The sequence below is a fragment of the Pelecanus crispus genome, chromosome 2 (genome assembly GCF_030463565.1).
Source record: "Pelecanus crispus isolate bPelCri1 chromosome 2, bPelCri1.pri, whole genome shotgun sequence".
In the NCBI taxonomy this organism is placed as follows: Eukaryota; Metazoa; Chordata; class Aves; order Pelecaniformes; family Pelecanidae; genus Pelecanus; species Pelecanus crispus.
Window position 1 is genome coordinate 16,053,195 of NC_134644.1, and position 17,009 is coordinate 16,070,203.

The window sequence follows — 17,009 nt, forward strand, 5'->3', positions numbered from 1 at the left end:
CATACATCTGTTGATTATGGCAGTGGTGCTTTCGTTAGGGTTGTGATTCCTCCTCTAAGCACCTATTTACAGGCACATGCATGTTTTTGATACAGATCTGTCTGCTGCCCGGGAAAAGCCAGACAGGCGTGTGGGAGCTGCTGGTTCTTAATTGCTTGGATAACTGACAGTGAGTCTGGTTCCAAAACTTGCTGTGTTTATAATTCTTGATACAAAAGGCACAAAAAGTAGATGTGATCGTGCCAGATAGCATCTGTTTTACATAGCTTTTGGTTTGCAGTTTCTGATGCGTTATATCCTAATATTAAAAGATACGGTATAGGCAGGAGGCAGGTAAGTTGGCCGTTGCCTTCGTCCTGGCTGTCCTCGGGGTCAAGCAGGGGGATGCTCCTTCCCTTGGCAGAATAAACCTCTGGACCACCAGGTGGAACAGGAAGAAAGCAAATGGGATGTCCAACAAGCGGAGAGGCTTAAGTGTGAGCTGACATTAGGAGGCTCTGGGAATGAGAGCAAAGATACTACCAAGGCTGGGAAGTGGTGGGAAGAAGGATTTCCACAGGGATTTAGCTCAAGTCTTGCACGGCGGGCTGTATCCCAGGAGGGCACTGAAAGTGGGTCTGTCAAGAGCAAGTCCAAAGGACTGCTGCAAAGACCGAGTAGGGCAAGGGGAGTTTTGTTTACAGACTTACTTTAAACTACTCAAAGGAAAAACTTGTGGGGCTGAAAGATGGTAAAGTGTAGGACCCAAGTGTTACTAGCTTACATTGTACCTATATAGACGTCTGCTAAAAAGACACAGCATAAAGCCAGACGTTTATTTGTTAGCAGAGGCATATCCGCTAATAGCTAGGATGTTATTTCAGTCTCTTCTTACATGTGTATATGCTTATCGTATGTTTGCTTGAAAAGACCACACATGGAAAATTGCCAAGAACAGTGTACTAACAAAGTCACATTCATTTGTGGTGACCTTTTATCATAGCTGACATTCAAAATTGTGTTTCATCTGCAACTCTGATTTTAGACTTGCAGGTAATAGCTTCAGTGCAATATGTAGTTTTCTACAATCACCGGTGTCCCTACCTTCAAAACAAGAAACCCATGGCAACAGTGCTCTGCAAGATGCTGTAGGAAGCAAGGTGGAGCGCTTCTTTTTAATGTGAAACACCTCCAGTTGTTCTGGTTTTCCTATATATAACATAATATATATGTTTTTGCATGTAACTTTAGAATTGTCATGGAGATTTGGCTAGTTCTTTGTTTTTAAACTTCACACAGCGGTACATATAGAACTTCAGCTGAGATCAGTAAATACAGAAATGTAAACACTAGCTTATGTCATATTTATGAATTATATGGATTATCCTTTATATTGGGTTTATAAGCAACTTTTTACTATATGGAAAACATTTTATTTTGAGTTCTTGTTTACATTCATAATGCATTTCTAGGCAGGTTCAAGATGCTGGTTAACCTTAGAAAAGTATTACTTGCCTAGTGCTTAACAGAGATCGACGACGAAGTGCATATTAAAGCCTCTCAAAACACAGGATCATCAATCTTCAAGTAGCTTGGCTTCACAGAGTGTGCTGCTATCCAGGATGCACAAGGCATATCTACAGCCCATGGAAGCTTGATGCATCCAGCCTCCCGCTTTTGCAGATTCTCAGTGGAAATGTCAATTGGACATTACTAACTGCCTCTGCCTGCATTTAATATCTCTTCAATAATTTAATATGTTGTCTGACTCTGTGTGCTAAACTCACAACCTGTCACTTATTATTTTACTGACCTGATGGCTCTGGGTCTAGAATCTAAGTCTGCGTTTGAAACCTACTGTTCACACTTCACAATATTTTCTGTTTGGTCACACAAGTAATTAAAAGCATAAGCTTCTAATGACTAACACAGGTGTAAGAATGGGTCTAGATCTTCTTACTGGTAGTCCTTGAATTACCTTGATCTAAATTTGAAAGCACAGCAATCACAACGGTGACATTAAAATTATACATTTGGTGAATAATGTATGTACTTTCTGGAAAGTCAAATTAAAAATAAAATCAATTAGTTAGCATTAGAGCCTCACGTAACTCTTTGATGTCAGCCTTTTCTGGCATGCTATTAATAAAGGCCTGTGATAAAATGTTTAAAGAGGTCTTGGTACTTTATGGAATTATACAAGTTGCGTTTTCTTACACTGTTTTTAATTCTTTGCAAATGAGCCTTGGAGAGCTGCCTTGTGTGTTCAGTCCAGTCCCCAGTAACCTGCCCAGAGAGAGCTTGGAAGAAGTTTGCCCAAACCCTGCTGACCGTCGGCTGGTTTTGTGCTTCTGCGTGTCTACCCTTTAAAAAAATGCTGGCTGCGATAGCTTCCATAGCGTTGCTTTTATAACTGTAGTAAAATTATGATATAAAACTGACTAAACTATAAATATCATTACAAAAACACATAAAGTGACAAAGAACAATTTACAACAGTTTCAGACAGCAATAGAAAAGGTTTTTGTAGTTGTGGAAGTGCACGTTTCCACTGCACATGTGGTAACCCCAATAATCTGAAAATGGTAAAATGGCATTATTAAAATGAGTTAACCTATTAAACCTAGGTTTAAATGATTTTTATTCCTTTTTTTTTTTTTTTTTTTTTTTTTATATCTAGGATGAAGATCGAACAGAGGAGGACAACAGCAGAGTTGAGCCTGTTGGACATGCAGACACTGGTTTGGAGAATGCTACTAATTTTTCCCTGGAGTAAGTTACTGGCAGAACACATTCTTTTAACGATGAGTCTTGAGACTGAACATAGACTAGCAAAAAACTCAGAATAATATGCGTGATACTGCTCTTAAGAAAGTGGGGCAGTCTTTTTTAGGTCACGTGTCAGTTTGGTTTTAAACAATTTGCATCATGGACCTTTCTAAAGCAGATTTTTAAACAGTTTAAAAAGCCTGTGTTAAAGATGCGTGTTCAAAACTTGACATTTATAAGTGCTGATGCTACATTACATTTTCTGCCTCAAAGAAGATGCCTGTTTGATGGAACTCTGAAAACTTGACAGAAGGAATAGGGTCAGTGCTAGCACAAATAGATCAACAGGCAAGAATTTCAAAGCGGAAGGTCTTAATTCCTGTCACCACTTCACAGTCTACTGGGAAGATGTGCGTGGGGGTCACATAAGTTGTGTGGTCAGAAACGTCATACTTTGTGAATGGATCAAAAGTGATGTTTAGGACTGCGAAGCTCCTCCTACTTTTAAAAAAATCAGTGAAGGATATTTTATTTCATCACGAGATACCGCAAGCTTAAACCTTTGCTTTTCATTGCAAAGAGCTGATCCATACTTCACTATGGAATTAATGAGAAAATATCCGTCCTACCCTTAAATTAAACCTTATAAATTGATTAAACTTAAATTTTAAATAAAAATATATCTTCTGCTCCTATTATTTCTGAATTAAATTATGAATTAGGTGCAGTGTTTAAATGTTAGATAAAGATCATGGTGACATCTATTAGGCAATACATGCTGAGTTTTACTCTGTTCCATTTACAAAATCTGTTACATTGTAAATTCCAAACGCTGTTTGCTAAATAGAGTTTGCAGAACTCCTGCCAAATTTAATGCTTCTTGGTGTTGCTTTTAAGTAACTTATTGACTTTTCATCATATGCTACTTCATTCTTTTCTGTTTTGATATCATACTTTTTAGTATGTTTATTTGAAGTAGTTGGCCCAAACTTCTGAGAAAAACAGGAAGCAAAATTGAAACACTCTCTTAGGAAGGGATCATTTCCTTTTGTTTTCCATTTTACAGAGTTTAACATTTCAATTTGGGATGGATTTTTTTTTTAAGAAAAAGTATAAGAAAAATGTGTGTGTAGACCCTAAGTGTCTATTTTGGAAAAAAGGCAGGTTACTGACTCAAGCAGTAGAACAAATTAAACAGTGTAGGCTGGATATGAAAACTGACTTTTTTTTTTTTAATTTAAGGCTGTGTTTCCACTTACGACAGCACCAGGTGAATCACACTGATTTTCACTTGTTCTCTTCCTCAGCCCTCAATTTTCTTTTACGTGAATAGGAAAGTCAGAAAAAAGTTGATCATAGGGAGCCACAAGCATACAAATAGCAAAAGATGCCTTTTAGAGTACCCTTTGGAGCAGAAAGGTGTTGCTTGATTCCCATGAGCTGCTTTGCACACTAGTTAATGAAAACTTAGCCTTAATGTACAGTGAGAATGAAATGAAGTTAGCCTATACGGAAGCTGGGACAGGAAACATTACCAAATGCTGTAATGCTGTCAGTCTTAAAACATTGGTCCAGGTCTGAAGAATAACACATTTTTGGCTGATGTGTCTCAGCTCTCCTATTGTTGCGATACTTTCTCGAGCTAAACAGTGGTAACAGGGATAGAGGCCTTCTTCCATTTCTGGTGTCTTAAAAAATGAGTTAAAGAAGTCAGACACGAATTGAGGCATACAACAAATCTAAAGGCTACCTTAAAAATATATTAAAAAAATGTAATGTAGAAGAAATATGAAACAAGCAGTAACACAGGATTTTTGTTGACTTCCTGACAATATATAGTCTGGTTATTCTCAGAATCCAGATTAAGCTCCGCAGGCTTTCATGATGGGCCACCATATGATCAAGACCTTATTGAAGGAAGTAGAAAATCTTTTACTGCTATCATAGGGCATTGGTCTTGCTCTTTGCTCCATTTCTAGATCAAATTTGATTTGTACGCTTATGAAAAACAAGCTTCTTGGAGATCTGTGTATGTATCTGTAGTGCCAGGAAATATGGAAAAAGTATGTAATACTAGAGAGGCATAAGCCACAAATTTAGATTGTGGCTTTTGTTCAGATCTCTCACTTCCAGATTTACTGAGAAGTTTGGCCTTCGTGTAGTATTTTCTCATTTGGGTATTTATAACTCTTTATGGTTTATGGGCTATATTCCACCTTTCCAGATGTGGGCATGTTTCAAATGCATCAGTAGGTTTGGTCCAAATCTATTTCTAGAATTTTTGCTTGTCTGTTTCTGAACTTGTACTTTCCTCTTTCACTTTTCCCCTCTCTACAGCAAAAAGTAAAATTGAAAACTAGGTGCATAGTTGCTTCAGGAGGATGTCTGGTTGGTTTTGAATGTTAGAGTCAAATGTTACTTTGGAAACTTTGCCTAGTAAGGAGATACAGATAGAGCAAGCTTCCAGTAAAAGATACGGAATTAAAATTAAAAAAAACCCCTATTTTAAAACTAGAAGAATTTAATCAACTAAAAATGTAATAACTCGCATTTGATTAAGGGGTAGTTATGGAAAAGCTAATGTTAAGGCTTAGAGTGGGCTCTTCCTAAGATAAAAAATAAAGCATGCTGGTGCTATGATCAGCTTTTAGGCTTTTGAGGAAAAATCGTGTGTGGTATTTACGGTATTTCTGCTTGGCAGTCTACACAGTTTACTTTAAATTTAACTTTAGAATAAGGAAGAAATAAACCAAATATGCATGGAATGATGATACCTGTTTTTATATAGCAAACTAAGTTTACAAAAAATGTCTTTGATTTTTGTTTGTTTTATTAATTGAACTGTTTTTGATGATTGATCTCCTTTCATGCCACCAGATTAATCTTCAGGTACGTAGCATTCAACAATGCTTTCATCACCATGCCTTGATTCCTGGAACGGTTTTGTTTTTCTGTGTATGTTTGTGTGGGGTTTTTTGGTTCCTTCACGGTACATGTTCATATTCCCTCATTCGTCATTGTCTCACAGTGATATGGTAAAGCTCGTAGAAGTCTCCAACGACGGTGGGCCTTTGGGAATCCATGTAGTGCCTTTCAGTGCCCGAGGCGGAAGGTAACGTATCGTGTAGGATTTTAATTGATTCATAACTTGCTGTGTTTTATCTTAGTTGTGTTAATTTTTGTATTGTGTGCCTTTGCCTCCTGTAGAATATTGTATGTTTTTCAAAAGCCAGTCGCACTGATTAAGAAAGGAAGAAATGCAGGTTTACTCACTCTGTACTTGGAATGGACTCTATACTGGAAAGGCACTGCTTAAAATGAGTTAGAACTGCAGGGTTTTAATAGTCGTTCTGTTATGATCTCACGGGAAATTGAATTATAAGGACGTTTCCTTTTGGACTCTTAAAAATTATAATCTGCTGCTTTAATTCAGGTGGATATTTATGCAGCATTTCCTTGCTGACTGTTTAGAGCCACAAGGTCCCAAATAAAAGCAGGAGTTTAAACCAGAGGCGTCCTACACCTGCGTTTGGTAAGAGCGGAAGAGAAAACAATCATCACGCTTTCAATACTTAGTGTTGTCCCATCTGCTGGGCTTAAAATAAAGTAGCAAAACCAGTTGAAACATTCTGGCATTCTGGTTTTGGGGAAGGTGAACCTCTTTTAGTTATATCACAAGCTGGAACTCCTGAAGTTGCAATTATTACCAAAAAAAAAAAAAAAGTCATTTACATTAAAGATATCATTTGGTGGATTATATTAGTAAACAGAATGCATCATCTATAATGCTTACTTTGCTAAAGTAGAGCTTTAGCATTCAGAGTCATTAACATAGACTTAGAAAAATAGCTTAGCTTTTTTAGTAATTAGTCATGAATTTGAAGCTTTTAAGTATGTTGAAAAACTGATAATTCTTCAGGAATACAAGCAAATTTTATTTTGGTGATGCATGTTCTAAGTATACACTGTATTTTCCATCTTTAAGGAAAAGGGAAACAAGTGCATTTTTTTAAAAAGGAATCTTTGATTACACATGAAGAGGTATTATGTTCTCACATGTCTGTCGACCCAACAGCAATTTTAGTTTAGTAATAAGAGCCAAACTAACTTGCTATATATCTCTCAAAAATGAATATCAGCCTGTTTTCAGAGATGATAAATGTATTTTTCATCTATACTGAATACCTTCACAAGATTTTAAACACAGCATAAAAGCTTTATTTGCAGTTGTTACTTTAAACCCAATGCTTTCATTGCCATACTGACATGTATTAGGAGAAAATATATATTTTTTTTTTTTTTTAATTTAAGGCTACTTTTTCTGAGGACTACAAGTATTAAGAACAAACTTTCATAATGTGGTAAATTCTTCCATTCATGATCTAGAATTTAGTAAATGGGATGGAAAGGGCATAAGTGAATGGTACTTCAAACATAAGCTCACAAGCAAATCCCCTGAAGTTGGAAATGGTTGAAATGTTCACACAGTTATCTGGGATTTAGACAGTGTGAAGGCCAAGTAAAGGACTGGTTTAAGAATGTTGGCTGCCTACTAAGTACTTGTTTAATAAAAGTGATGTTGGAAATGTATATTTTGACATTTTGAATAAGAATTTTAACTCAAGCAAAATTCACTTCCAGGCTGTTAATGTGGTTGTCAAGTCTGAGGTAAAGCTTAAACTGTTTATACGCAGTGATAGCATGTAAAATGAAAAAGCCATAAACACAGAAATAAAATACCTCACTTTTTTTAAGGATGCTAGCTACGTCAAGAGCTACGAAGCACTTTTAACTCTTTTTTTTTTTTTTTTTTTTTTTTTTTGTCCAGAGTTTGGGATTATATGATAAAGTTTTATTACAGGAAAGCCAATTTTAAATATAGATGTTTAGAGTCAAGACATACTTGAAAATCCAATTCTGTTACAAGGGAAATATTTTTTATATTAAAATTTATCTACTTTCTCTTCATAATACTAGAACTGCCCTCATTGAAAAATGCAATTACATGCAATTGCTGTCTGAGTTTTTTTGACCCTCCCCAAAATAATCTGCTGGAGTGGGGAGATGCTTGGGTCCATGTCTTGAAGGTGTGGAGGAGCACAGTTGGAGAGGACCTCAGATATTTCCAAAGCATTTCTCTCATGCTCTTTGCATTGTAGTGGAAGAAAAGCAGAGCTCATTGCTTGGTATTGATGATAAGCACTCGTGTTGTACTGCTGCTTTACTGTCAGCTGTGCGCACACCTCTACATGCTTTCAGTGAGAAGACAGACATTTTCTCCATCCGCCTTCAGCTTGCAGTGTGGGCAGGGAAAGGAAAGCACCCACCTTCAGTTTTGGAGCACTTGGTGGGATTTTTTTTGTTTTTGGGTGTGGGGTAGGGTTTTTTTCTGTGTGTTTTGTTTTGGGGTTTTTTTTGTGCTCCTGGTCCCCCAGCTCTTTTGAGCAGATAAGATACACTTGGTTCTCCTTTTGCTAGTCAGAGGGAGAGCAGATGCTTGGCCGGGATCCTCTTCTGCCTACTTGTTTCTCACTCTAGCACATGGCTGCTCTTTGTTCCTCCTCTGGCTGCAAAATGCTCTGTGCTACAGTGAACTAACTTCCTTGAGCGGGGGATCTGCTCAGGAGAAACCTAAATATACAAAACCAAACACAGGACTCAGACAAGACTTTGAGACTTTGAGAGATGTCCAAAAGGAAAGATCTGAGGTATCATATAGCTTAGTCCATTGGCCCACTGTTGGTTTATATCTGCTTGATGTTCAATTCCGGTTATGCGGTGTTTTCAATTATTTTCTTCCAGTTCCTTTCTTTTGCTTTTGAAAATGTTACTCAATAGGCCATGGTTATTAAATCAATAATTTGAAAAAGTGAAAAAGTATAAAAACATACTAATGCAATTCTCCCTTTTTTCCCCTATGCAATACGCAGGGGCCTTCTCCCACCAAAAAATCCCCCCTCCTGCAAAGCAAACACCCCAAACCTCTAAAAATTATATGCCATAACCATATCCTTTATTTATATTGAGGAAATATTTGACTTTTTCACGGTCTTTTGAGGGTTTGGGTTTGGAGTAAGAATCTGTCTTCAGTATTGGCTTTTGGTCTTGAACAAAATCTGTAAAGATCTCTGCCTTGTCTATATAGATGCTACTGAATATTTCTGTTCCTAGTAAAACTGAGACTTTTTTTAATGAAAAAAAAAAATTATCTTCGTAATTCTCTCGGAAAAGTACTATTGATTTGTACAGACACAGTCAGAGTTTCTTCTATGGATATGTTTCCTTTTTATCCTTCTGGTTTTGCCTCCAGAAGTTTATTAGTCCTTTATTGGCCTTTTTGATCATATGCTTTGGATAACAGTTTGTTCACCTTCTCAAAAGGGAGGAGGGGTATACATATTCATCACCTTATGGTTATAAAGTTTTTCAAGATAAAAGTTTGTTCGCAAAACCTTCCTGCACATTTTTGCAATGGCATAGATGCAGCGCTAAGCAGAATAGGAGGCTTGAAAATGAAAGCAGAAAGGACAGAATAGAAAGTGAACAGGAAAGTGTTTAGATAAGAGTAGAGCAAAGAGGAAATGAATGAGAGGAAAGCATAAAAGGAAAGAACATTCTAAATCTGTGCAAAATTGCCTTTAGCACCAATCCTTCCTTCTTATTAGGTGCTTGGAGAGGAGGCAAGCACTCAGTCCTTTAAGACGAGCATTTGAGCAATCCTGGCTGATGGGCGATGTTATGTTGGTGCATAAATGGGGTTGCATCAAGTTCTCCTCCGCAAGCTTAATAGTAATTATAGCATAATATACCATTACATAGCCTCTTCTACTTTTAAGAATCTTTGAAATCTTCACAAGCTCTATACGCTAGCTGCTCTTCTGAAATCCTGCCACATCTGTCTTTGGAAGGAGATTCAACTGACACAAGGAATATATGAGATAACATCAGAAATCTCTGTGAATAATGATATGGAAGTTACAGTCCCGTAGTCCCAAGACTACTGTGAAATCTACTTAGTAAAACAGAACAGAAAAGGATTTGGATATTCATCTGAAAACCCCATAAAGTACATCCATTAATAAGTATCAGACATGTTACTTTGATGCAGAGCAGTATGTAGTGCTCTGCCAGCTGTTCTTCCTATTGAAGCATGCCACAAAATCCATGATAAACCGTACAGCTAAAACCTGGCAGCTACAAATATTTAATCTGTGTTTTTATGTTATATATCCTAAATGTCTTAAAAATATTAAGGAAGTCTCAGAAGAATGGGAAAAATAAGAGACTGAATTTTACTGCTTCTTGTCAGTTTAAATGACAAATTTAACAGATTTTACTTAAAAAATGGAAAACTGCAAATGAAGGTAGGCATTGATGTATACACACTCCCTATACTAGAAAATTGTTCATACGTTTTTCTGTTCTGTAGTTCTTTCGGGGTTTTTTGCTTTTAGTGGAAGTGCCCTTCATTTTCTGGAGTTTATAAATCACTTCATATTTCATTGTAAAAGTTTTAGTCTTTTACTCAAGATACAAGGAAAACTAAAGTAATATCTAATGGCCATTGTCTATACTGAGAGTCCTTAATACCGCTTTCAAGGTGCCTCTCTAACAATCGTATTCTGTTTGATCATCTCGGAGGTATGTGTTATCTGCATCTCCATTTATTCCTCCCGTGCATTTCCAACCTTTTAAGTCTCAAAGGTAGACATGGTTTTCAAAAACATACGCATTGGGATAAGATCCCCTGTGGTGTGAATGTACCATTCCCTCACTCTTTCAGCTGAATTCAAGGCTTTCTTTGTCTGATCTCAGCCTTTAAAAAGTTATATAAACTTAATTTGAAGTATTATTCAAGCTAAAAAGCTGAGGAGTAGTTACCAAAGATTGGAAATTGGTTCCAGACTTCAGGCGTGAAAGCTGATAAAGTTATTTTAATGCCTCCGCAGTAGTGCTGTGACGTCAGTGTTGTGCCAAGGAGTTTATGTCCAATTTAGCATTGGTCATCCACAATAATTTAACTTGAACAAACAAGCTGATTTGCCTACTCTGACCTCCAAATCTCAGGAAATTTATACTGTGTTTATGTTGCTGTAGAACTTCTCAGAGATCTTTCATTGTGTGAAACCGCTACACATCGGCTTTTCAATCAATCCTTATTTTTGCCCCTTAATCTAGTTTTTGCCTTTTCATGTTAGTGACTTTACATAAACATCTAAATTGGTTATTTTCTGTTCTGTCTGATTTGATTATATTACAGTTAGCTTGCACGTTATAGGTAAATAACTTAAGTGTGTACATAGCATGTACGCACATGGGCGGTGATGGCCGAGTCATATTCTAGATGCTCAATGTAATGTTTTTATTACTCTCATAGTATCTATACTGTCAGTTTTTATTAAGACAAATTGTCACCATTTCCATACAGCTGGGTGGCATGTGGGGAGTTCACCATTTCAAAGAACTACACAGACTAACTCAGGCAATTTAGATGTCAATAAAACATTCGCTGCTTATTTCTAGTTTTATCATTGGTTGTAATTTATATTGAGAACTGAAATGTTAACACATGTAGCTGAATTTATTTTAATTGTATAATTAGAGTAATGAGCCTTGTGGAAATACAGTGGTGCAAATGCTAATATAATCTAAGCTGTTTACATTGCCAATTAGGTATTTAAAACAAATACAAAGACTGAGCTCTGTGCTTTGATACTGTTTCCCTTCTGTCCCCATGTCAGCTAATGTTAGTCTAAAACAGTGCAGGTACCAAATTTCCATTTATAATTACTGTTTCGGCAGGGTTGTAGACTTGCAGAGTGTTCTTCTGCAGAGGTGCACACAATATTTCATCTCATTCTTGAAGAAGTTTTAGTTTAAAATGTTTATAATGGAAGAATTTATGTTAGAAAATGTGTTGGCTTACTTTAACTGAACAAGATTAAGCAAATTCAAATGCACCCGTATATTTGTACGCTACATGGCTGTGTTTAAACATATATACTGACTTCCGTATTTTATACTAGATTAGTTTACAGGCTTTCAAAATTTATGGTTTCCGAATGTAGGAAGCATGATATTGAAACTGTAGTAGAGCTACATCTCCACTTATCAGGATTAATGGTGGTGGTATACAGCAGGGGAAAAAAAAAAAAATCCAATTAGTTTTTAGGTTATTGCATATTTGCAATATCAGGTCTACTGTGTTTATCTCCAGTTACTGCAACAACAAACATGAATTCCCATAATGCCTTTTTTTAGAGTCATATTCTTACATCTAGCCATAATATTGAAAAAATACTGTAGGAAATTGATAGGCTTTTGTTACTAAAATTTTCAGGAACATATTTTTTCTGCAAATTCTAGGAGCATTTACTCTGCTATGCAGAACTGCGTTCAGGAAATTGTTTCTGCAACTGTGTCTAAAGGAATCTTTTGCCACATGTGTTTATACAAAAAAAATTAATTAAGTTAAAAGGCACTGTGAAGATCCTCGTTTCAAATTTGACTCAGGCTGTTCATCCAGCCTTGAATCTGTTCTCAGTGACTTTAGCTTTATATGCCTTGGTTAACCTAGCTCTAACATTTGTTAAAAAGCAAAATCCTCATGAGCACCATATGTTGTGTCTGAGATGAGCAATCTTGCATTAGTAGAACTTGTAGCCTTTGTTTAATGAGATTATTTGCAATTTTGACTGGTAGTTTATTTATATGTTACGTTATTTTACCATTGGTTAGGATTAGTAATATTTTTACTAGATTTGAGAGCTTAGGTGAAGTAAATTTAAGAAATGACAAACCATGAATAAAGATGCATCTTGCATTAATAATTTAATATAACTTCAGAATGCAAAACAGTAGAAAGCAGTATTTCAAGAAAAATGCTATGCAAAAACCATTGATAAACCAATTACTTTGTAGTCATAAGTACGTGGAGACACTGGGATGAAATAATGTTATTTTGTATACTGTTTTATCATATATCACCTTGGAGTGTTGTACTTTGTGTAGAATATATTTTGATATTTAGCATATTGATATTTTGATATTTTTTATATTTATCCATATAAACAAAACACCTGTTGGGGTTACTGTGTAGGTTCTCGTGCAAGCATTGCATGCACATCAAATTCTGACTTGTCTTTGGGCATTACAGAGGAGCACACCCGCATCAAAGTGCTGTTGGGCATGAAGTGAAAGAAAAGGAAAAGTAGACACAATTCTTACCTCTCCCCCCCAAATATTTTGGGTGGTTTTCTCTTAAATGTAGCATTCCCAATTTTTATATTTGCTTGCTTTCCTCTTCCCCATTTAGAGATACCCTCTTCAGTAACTTCACCTGGGGGCTCAAAGACACCATCTCCCCAGAGAAATTCAACAACTCACAAGTGAAAAGCTCACAAACTCATTTTCTAACCGTCAGTTTTATATGTATCAAAACTATAATTCTGATAAAAATAATATAGTGAAGGCATACAAGTATCTTCCTTTTTATCATTAACATTCTCGACTGTTATTTTAGTGCTTTCTGAAAGTAACAGTTTATAAACTTTTTTTTGTAATTATTTATCAGTTGAAAAAGTCTGAGACTGTGTTCAAAGCTTATTTTAGTGAACAGATGGAAAAGGGATTGAATCAATATTTTAAAAATTTGGTTTGTTTTACTTCCTGTGGCAACATACATTCATAATTATAAGCAAATCTTAGTACAATAAATGGAGCACAGTGAGGTCATTAAGTTAGTGTGTGACTGTTGTGGACTTTCAGAATTTTTTGTCATGCAAACTATTAGAGGATTGTGGGAAAGGCAAACAGAAAACCATCTACAATATCTAGATCATACAAGGTGTTTCACTTGGTGATCAGAAGAAAAACCAAAATTGTTTTTGCTGTCGGAAATTTGGGAAAATTGGTTTTGCTCATTTTTATTTTCCTTTTGAATGGGAGATGCTGGGTTGTTGGGAGGAATCTGCAAAAGGTGGAACTTTCCAAACCCAAAGAATATCAACTTGGGGTGTGGAGGGATAGGACTAGATACACACTAGTTTTGATTGTGTTTTTAAAACATTTTTTTTTTTTCCTGAAATGCATGTATTCTAGAGAAATTATACTTTAGCTTTATGGAATCTTTTGGGTTCTTGTGCTCACCAGCATTATTGCAGAGAGACAGATAGTTAATTGCAGCAGCTGAGCCAAGGTCAAGCCCAATGACAGTTAGCATCAGTGACTGCACTCAGGTGGTCCATCAGGAGCCAAATAAGGGTGGAGAAGGTTTGCCTCTGATGGGAACCCTGGACAAGACAAAGGTGCAGTACATTAGGTATTTGCAAAATACTCCGTATCAGTTGGAAACAGAATAGTATCACTTAAATGTTAATGTCTGGCTCAGACTTCACTTGATGATTTGTGTTGTCAAAATGCTTTATGTTGTTTTTCTCCTCACAGTCTGTTTACATGTATAGATCCTTTCAACATCATATCTTAATGTCTCTAGGTGGTTCCAAAATGGAAATACTACTAGGATTGTTTCTCTAACTTCTTCATCTGCCTTGTAGGAGAAAACGTATGACTGTTCTGTAAAATAAATGTCTTATTTGAATATGTTTATGATAAATTGGTAAATGAAGAATTGAAAGTGGAAGAAATAAGTTAATTTTGCTTGCCTTATCCATTTGATAGAGTGCTCAAGTGCATATATAACTTTCGAGCACGTGAGGAGTCCTTTTAAACATCATTGACTGGTCATTTACTTTGAGGTATGTGTGAACTGAAGTGCTATGAGCACTGCAAGTTTTGTGCTAAAAGACATGTGTGGTCTTGCAATTCCTGCCACGCAACCAAGTATATTCCACGCCGTGCCTTGAAAGGACTTCTGAAAAAGTAGTAGTGTTGACTTGGATGATGTGAATTTGACCCACTGATACATCCTGTGGGATTTCAAAGTAAATCTGATCTTCTTTAAAAACATCAAATGCAGTGTCGATGCAAGAATAATCCTGAAGATTGAATCCTTCTTCAAACCTAGAGTCCAGGTATAGAAACATCATTGACTTTTCACATTATCCTACCAGTACCTCAGAAATCCACTCTTCTGGATCCATTTCATAATCTCAGGTTGAATATTTGTTTACCTTTTCTCTCTAAGAATGTCCTTAAGATGACACTGTGGGTAAGCGCTAGACAGAGGTGACCAACTCATTGCACAGAGGTTATCAAATGGCAATTGTCTTCAGTCATTACTGAACCAGTTAATTTAAGATAATATGCTGGATTAAAAATGGCATTTAAGTTTTTAATTTCCTCTTTGCTGTTTAGTAAAAAAAGTTAAGGCTTAAATATAAAAGCATTTGGTTTGCATGAAGTTCCTGAATCCTCTATCCATCCCTTCCTTACAGGCTGCTTATTACATGAGATGACCCCACATTTCACTTGCACAGAAGCAGTAGTGATGGCTGTGGTATTCTGTGCTAATTCAGAAATTCAAATTTTAAAATTGTTCGACTTCAGTTAACTAGCACAAAAGATGCCGCCTGTCTGCTGTGTGGTGCTTCTTGGAGCTTTTACGGCTCAGAAATCTAGGCCTTTTGCAAGAATGGACATGCTATCATCACACTGCCTGTTCGTTCTTACTTTTAAATGACGTGCTTGATTCACCCAGTGTCTTTGTTTCATTGATAAGGGATAATAATTCAGGTAATGCTTATAAATAATTTGAAACAATGATATCCTACTTCAAGGGAAAGATAGTTTCAAGTTTAGTTTCTATAGTGATTATGGTAAAATGATGAATCAGTAGGATTTTCTATGCTGCAAATTGTTAGAACAATAATCATTTGTATCTTAATGTTCCAGAACCCTGGGGCTGCTGGTAAAGCGATTGGAGAAAGGTGGAAAAGCTGAACAAGAAAACCTTTTTCGTGAGAATGATTGTATTGTCAGGATTAACGACGGAGACCTTCGGAATAGGAGATTTGAACAGTAAGTATACTTACCACACATTATATTGCATTATTTAATTTCTAACACTGGACCTTGCAGTAATTTGCGGAAATAAAGTATTTTAAAAAAAATTGTCTAAGCTTGCCTTTCTAATAAAAATAGGTACACTAAGGGACATTAGTGGTTTTTAATTAGCCAAACTACAAAAAATTCAGGATAATTATTGTCATTAGAGTAGATGCACTTCTCATTTGATTGTTTTTGCACATGATGGATTTTTTTTTTTCTTGCATTGGCAAACTGTTTATCATGAAATTCCTATGTGACTTTTTGCTCTTATACTTCAATGCATCATGTTCAATATATGTGAACAGCATGGAGACTTTATTTTTAACATTTTTAAAATGTTTGTGGTTTTGTATGTGTGAGAACTGAAGGTCCTATATGCAGAAACTTCCTGGAGAAGTTTGAGAGCTCATAAATATTTGCTCAGTGGAAGCCTGGACTTGGTAGAATCCCGAAATGGTGAATCAGAAAGTCTTCTAAAAGTGAAATCAGGTTGTAGTTCACACACAGATAATTGAAAGAGAAAGCAGAAAAGAGGTGTGCAGAAAATGAGTAATTTCAATGATGATAATACTGTTCTGAAAACCCTAACATGTTGAGAGCTAAAGGAATATCATTATTCTGATCGCCCTATACTTAGTATACATTTGAAATGTGGTTTTTTATTTCTTTGACTCTAACCTGGATTGGAACATGACCCTGTACCACATGGCTGAAAACAGCTTGTCTCTGCTTGTTCTGTGGTTCCGAGTCACAATTTATGTGAAGAGACTTGTTTGTCTGTGAAGACACTTGTTGACTTTATGTGCTTTGGATCGTGACGTAGAGCCTAATGTCTGTCTGTGTGGGATTAAGCATTTTTTTTCCTATTTCTTAATGTATTCTGAAAGACTACTAACTTACAAAAAATAAAGTGTAAACTGGACTTTTTGCAAGACTGCATATACTCTCAGCAAATTATGGAAATATATAGTCTTTGTATAAAGTGTAATTTTCATTCTAATAATTCTGTTGTCACTATGATTACTGTATCTGAAGAAGCAATTATCAAGGTTCAATACGAAAGCACACTGCAGTCCTTCCATAGAACTGTCTGCTTTTCAAGACAGTGGTTAAGAATTTTGCTTTTCTGAGTCCAGTATTTGGTACGTTAGCTGTTAAGCATATTTAACTATTGTGTTACCCTAAGGCAATAAACAGACCAAGTAGGCTAGTGAACAGATTCAAGTTTTATGGTTTCTGCTTGAGTGCAATGT

The 17,009-nt window shown here is 36.1% G+C and overlaps 1 protein-coding gene across 8 annotated transcripts in view; it reads left to right on the top strand.

Annotated features, from left to right (window-relative positions):
* The window catches only part of PARD3 (par-3 family cell polarity regulator), a 462,728-nt gene that overhangs the window by 233,373 nt on the left and 212,346 nt on the right, over positions 1 to 17,009 (top strand). For all 8 annotated transcript variants that reach the window (XM_075704957.1, XM_075704960.1, XM_075704958.1 and 5 more), the window contains 3 exons: positions 2,660 to 2,751; positions 5,777 to 5,860; positions 15,601 to 15,726. In XM_075704957.1, the coding sequence (XP_075561072.1) occupies positions 2,660 to 2,751; positions 5,777 to 5,860; positions 15,601 to 15,726 (302 nt within the window). The remainder of the gene's footprint in view (positions 1 to 2,659; positions 2,752 to 5,776; positions 5,861 to 15,600; positions 15,727 to 17,009) is intronic.